Genomic DNA, 5,647 nt, shown 5'->3' on the forward strand with positions numbered 1-5,647 from the left:
AAAAGAAGTATTCATTCAGTTAATACCTTAACTATGGTTATTTGAAATATTTTGCTGCAAGCAGTTGAACATAGCACAATGATAAGCAACTGGATGCGCGTGTGTAGCAAAAAGGAAAGTTGCACGAAACTTGGCTTCTTTTCGAGATCTTGATATGCATCACATTATAAAACTCGGATGAGATACCAAATGTTTCGGATACCTTAGCAACCAGCGATGCTGCACGAGTGGAATCAAATCCTGCCGCCAATACTTTAGAGATAGCTACAGAAAGTAAACAAGAAAGCGTCAGCTTGTCTCGAGCATGATCAACAAGATTCTTCTTGTCGCAGATTGTTTTTGTTATAAGTAGAGAGGAACCTACATAGGAGTTTCTCTGGTTCCCACCAATCACCACTTCCTCTCTTCCAGCTCCATCCAGACAACACAGTTACACAGGAGCGCTCTAGCCACCATTCCAAGCATGGATAGACTAGCCATCTAGAGTCGGTGTCGGCAAACATCTGGCCAATGAGATCGGGGTTGAAGAATGGCCGCCGGAGCTAAACATGGATGTCTCTTCAGTGTCTGCAACCATCGACGCAACACGAGCTTATCTGAGGTCAGTTGGAAATACGTACATCTGCGTTATGAGATCAAGAATTACAATCTTCTGCATGTCCAAGCAAACAGGGAAGACAGCTCGTGTCCACCTTTCAAGGTTACAACTACCCATTCAAACGAATTTCAATGTAAAGAAAAATGAAGATCTCCATCACTAAAAATCAAGAATTTTCCAACTTTACGATCTCAGTTTGAACGTCCAAGTATGCATGGGTGATATTCTTCTATGTCCCACTTTCGAGCAAATATTTGATTTGGCTGGCCACAGGAGCAATAGACTGAAAAAAAGAGCGGTTTAGTAGGATTAAGGTTTGCTCATATAAAACTTCAGCAAAAGTAAAGATAGTTCGTGTCTGAGATTCAATTAGTATGACTAAAAACACGATTGCGTAAAAAAATGATGATCATAAACACATCAAAAAATCGTTGCCATGCCATTTTGATTATAAAATGGTGATGCATCTCACACCGTAGGTAGCTCAATCTGAAAGGAAGAATGGGGGATAAAACGTTGAACCAATCGCAACACCCATGATCCTTGTCCAGTGGATCTTGTCTTCCGTCGCCTAAACATGCCAGCTCCAAAGCATGACGATTCAATTAATGATTAGCAACACTTCCCACCAAAGAACAAATCTTAATAAATTGAGAACAGGCTCACAGCTAGATGTTGCATTACCATCCATTAAAAAATGGCTTGAGCATGCAACACCACCGGACCACAACCACACCGCTGGTGCCTGCTGACGATAATATGCTGCCTCGTCTCGAGGACAGCAGACACTCTAAAATATGCACTAAACATCAGACGACTTTGCTTGTGCCAGATCTCGGTCCATAGCAGACAGCATCTTGGAAATGAAATGGCATGATTCTTCATGTCTAACAATCGAACACTCTGGCTTGTATGCCTCTTTGGTATAAATAGGCATCAGAAGAACGGTAGACACATCAAACCAAAAGTCGCTCTTCTATTCTCCTCTCTTCAACCACAATACAGAGAAAAACTTCAAGATCAGAAATGGCTTTCCACCTAAGATCGATAAGTTTGCCATCAAGGCCTCAGGCCAACCAGACTGAAGTCGAGCAAGAGGTGCTGAGCCTAGAGGCGAGCATATCTTCCTCCACCACCACCATCGGCACTATGTGTGCCGGTCTGAGGAGGCTCGGAGACATCTACAATGCTGTTGAAGAGATTATTGGCCTGCCAAGCAACCAGGCTGGCAAGATGTTGGATTCAGAGATGGAAGGCTCTCTTGAGCTGCTAGATCTCTGCAGCACCATGCAAGAGATCTTCGTTGAGATGAAGGCCATCATCCAAGAGCTACAGGTGGCTCTAAGAAAAGGAGATGATGCAACTGCTCAAGCCAAGATCCAGTCTTATGCTCGTTTGATGAAGACGGCGAACAAACATTTCAAGAAGAGCGCAAAGAAGGCTAATGTTGTGTCTGAGGGTTGCAAGATGGTCATGTTATTGACCAAGGCTAGAGAGATTTCTGTGTCTCTGCTGGAGTCCACAGTCCATCTCTTGTCAAAGGAAATCGGAATGCCAAAACAGTCTCTTGTCTCAAAGGCATTTCACAAGAAGAAGACAGTTGTTTGCCAGGAGGAGCAATTGCAGGAGTTAGAGTGTAGTATTGGGGATCTCGAGAATGGGGTGGGACATCTATTCAGGAAATTAGTCCAGATCAGAGTTTCTCTCTTGAACATTCTTAGCTCATAGATACTCCAAGTCACTCTACACCCTGTGATTGGCATCCGCCTTTTTGAGGATTAGCCGGTCTTCATACAATTTTGCCATATGTATACAGTACAAACGCACAGAAACTTATAGAAAGAAAAAGTGAAGTTTTGATCTTTTTCATGTCTTGTGATCTCTGCATACTTCCTTTCGATGTCCTTGGATAGTGGATCATGTTCCTTGTGTGCTAGGTCAAAGCAGTGGTGCCTAAGGTTGTTATTAGCAGAAAAATAAATCTAATTACTAAGATTACCACCACCACCACATGGCTGTACAGTCTGCCTGTGCAATTAATGTATTTATAGTTTTAGGATGGATATATGCTACAAATTCCAAACTTTTGAACTGAAACTTATAGATGCTCAAGCTCCATATCGTTCAAACATGTTGCAGTGACCAAAATATTCCAAAAACATCTCAACTTCTGCTTGTTCTTGGGGATGATATAATACTAACATTAATTTGATCTAGATTTACTAGTGCAAACATGCCGTGCAAAAAATACTAACAAGCAATATTTTGCAAGCTAATATGATAGCTGTGTGCTGCAGATAGAACAGCAATCGGGACAGCTGGTAAGAAAGCACAGTGTAGACTAATTAGTTAACTTCAGAGGCTAGAGAGTCGACTCGTGGAGGAAGCACGGAGAGCCAGAGCAGGTTGGATGCTGGCATCGATCCTGGCGGCATGCCGGGCATAAGTCCACCGCAGCATTTGGGTTGCCACTCCGCTGCTTCGATCATCAATATCTTCTTTTTTTTTCTCCTTTTGTTTTCCATTTTTATTTGAGAAATTTTTCATTTTTGTGCATAGGGCTGTGGATTACACACTGGTCAAACTCTTAGGCCGTGACGTATCGGCTCATATAAAAGCACGTCTTGGCCCAGCCCATGAAGTGCAACCAGTGACAGCATGCGCGCACAAAGCCTAGCTACCTTTGCTAAAAAAACGATTTATTGTTGATTTATACCCAAAAAGATATTTTATTCATGGGCACTGCTACAAATCATCCGACTTATTTCCTCTGCAAATCAGTCGGGTTGGTAGCCGTCCGATCCATGCTCTCCGGTCGTTGGATGGGTCAACGCTCCACCGCTTTCTTCTCACCGAGCAAACGCATCGGCGCCTCGGTCGCTCCATCGCAGCTGTTCACTGTGCCTCAAACTAGTAGCAGCAGCAACGTCACCGACGGTAGCAACGCCGGCGAGAGCTGCATCGCAGCGCAGGCGACTGCGACATGTGCTGCATCGCCGCGTGACGACGGCGGCGATGACAGATGTTGCAATGCAGCGCGGCGCGGTCACGGTGGTTCGTTCCATTGCAGCTCCCTGCCAGCGGCGAGATTCAGGTCGAAGCAGCGCGCGCGTTGCACTACAGCTTCGCCGGCGGCGAGATAAGAGTCGAAGCGCAACCCGCGTTGCACTGCAGCTTTGCCGGCGGAGAGATCCGAGTCGAAGCACAGCACGAGTTGCACTGCAGCTTCTCTGGCGGCGGCGAGATAGGAGTCGAAGCACAACTCGCGTGGCACTGCAGCTTCGCCAGCACGCGTTGCACTGCAGCTTCGCCGGCGGCAAGATCCAGGTCGAAGCACAACGCTTGTTGCACTGCAGCTTCGCCGGTGATGATGCAGCGCCGACGAGGTGACCTTGTAGCACGGCGGAAGCTGCAAAAAAAGCAATTGCAGCGGCTGGAGTGTAGTAGGCCGCCGCTAGGTGCTGCAGGCTACACCGGCGGGCTTCTCCTGACGAGGTCAATGTTGAAGGAGATGGGCGGTGCTAGCAGATATGGAGGTAGGAGATGAAGTAAAAAATGAGATCTCGGCAGGGAAAGGAAAAACGAGTAGCTCGCGTTGGACCTGGGAGATAAGGTATGTGGTATGGTGCGTGGCCCACCAGGACGTGGCACGCGGGCGAGGCGGATGATTTCTTTCGAAAATCATCCGGCTGTTTTGAAGAGTTTTCCTTTATCCATTCATTAAGTAACTTCAACTATATTTATTTAAATATTATTGCTGCAAGCAGTTGCAACATAGCACAGCGATTAGCTGAACTGGATGCGCGTGTTCAGTAAAAATAACGCTGCATAGCACATGCCTTCCTTTCGAGATCTCGACGTGCATCACACTGTATTCTAAAATTCAGATGAGATACCAAATGTTTCGGACACCTCACCAGCCAGTGATGCTGCACGAGGGGAATCAAATCTTGCCGCCAATACTCGAGACATGGCTACAGAAAGTAAACAAGAGAGCATCAGCGGATTGTTTTTGTTATAAATATAGAGGAGCCTACATGGAAGTTTCTTTGGTTCTCTCACCGGTCACCACTTCTTCTCTTCCAGCTCCATCGAGACAACACAGGAACGCTCTGGCTCCCATTCCAAGCATGGCTAGCCATCTAGAGTCTTGAGTCGACAAACATCTGCCGGTGAAATCAGGGTCAAATAATGGCCGCGAAGCTAAACACGGTTGCCTCGTCTTCAGTTTCTGCGACCATTGGTGCGAGATTGACTAAGGACTGTTGGAAATACTTACATCTGCATTGTGAGACGATGGGTTGTCTAGCAGCTAGGCCAGCTTTTCCAGAGTCTCCACGTACGAAGGTGCTGGTGTTCTGAGCTTGGAAAAAAACAGTGAGTTGAAACATGAATGTTCAAGAGCTGCACTTAGTTCTCAAGAGTGGACATGGATTATGCAACAACATCTGAAGCAAGCTGGGAAGATAGATAACTGATGACAAGGAGGATTACAGAGTCTGTTCAAGAAAATTGTAATGCCGAGTACAAAGAAGTACTCAAGTCAAGCCATTCTCTCTATAAGCTAATATAGTGGTTTTCATTTAGTGGGGTTCCATAGACTAGGTGGACAGCGATGGGTTTTGAAACTTGCAAGCCGGTAGAGGCGACTCCGGGCGACGCGGGCGGCGACTCCGTTCCCCCCGGCGATGCTGCCGCGGCGTCGGCGTGGGTGCTGATCCGGCGGGGTCCCTGTGGCGCCCCGGCGCTCCCCGCTCCGGCGTGCCCCCCTGGGGCTGGCCGTGTTGGTGGCGGCGGCCGTTTCTGGGCGTTGGCGGAGAATTCGTCCGATGAGGAGGATGGGCTATCCTCATCGCGGATGGTCCCTCCCCCAGCGGGGGCGACGGTGGGTGATTTCGTGCTAGCGGTGCCTCAAGGCGGAGCTGGTCGGGGTGACCAGCGACGCCGTTTCGCGCCGGGTGGTGGAGGCGCGCGGTCGACGGCTGAGGCCGCGCGGCGGGTTCCCCCGCGGTCTCCCTGGCGTTTTGGGTCCGCGGTGGCCTCGGTGTC

General features: G+C 47.9%; 1 protein-coding gene across 1 annotated transcript; it reads left to right on the top strand.

Annotated features, from left to right (window-relative positions):
* Positions 1–1,573: 1,573 nt before the first annotated feature.
* LOC119332432 lies at positions 1,574–2,453 on the top strand. The gene has a single exon (XM_037605618.1). It carries the CDS (start codon positions 1,625–1,627, stop codon positions 2,324–2,326), a length of 702 nt encoding a protein of 233 aa, XP_037461515.1. The 5' UTR covers positions 1,574–1,624; the 3' UTR covers positions 2,327–2,453.
* The last annotated feature ends 3,194 nt before the right edge of the window (positions 2,454–5,647 follow it).

The sequence above is a fragment of the Triticum dicoccoides genome, chromosome 7A, assembly GCF_002162155.2.
Source record: "Triticum dicoccoides isolate Atlit2015 ecotype Zavitan chromosome 7A, WEW_v2.0, whole genome shotgun sequence".
In the NCBI taxonomy this organism is placed as follows: Eukaryota; Viridiplantae; Streptophyta; class Magnoliopsida; order Poales; family Poaceae; genus Triticum; species Triticum dicoccoides.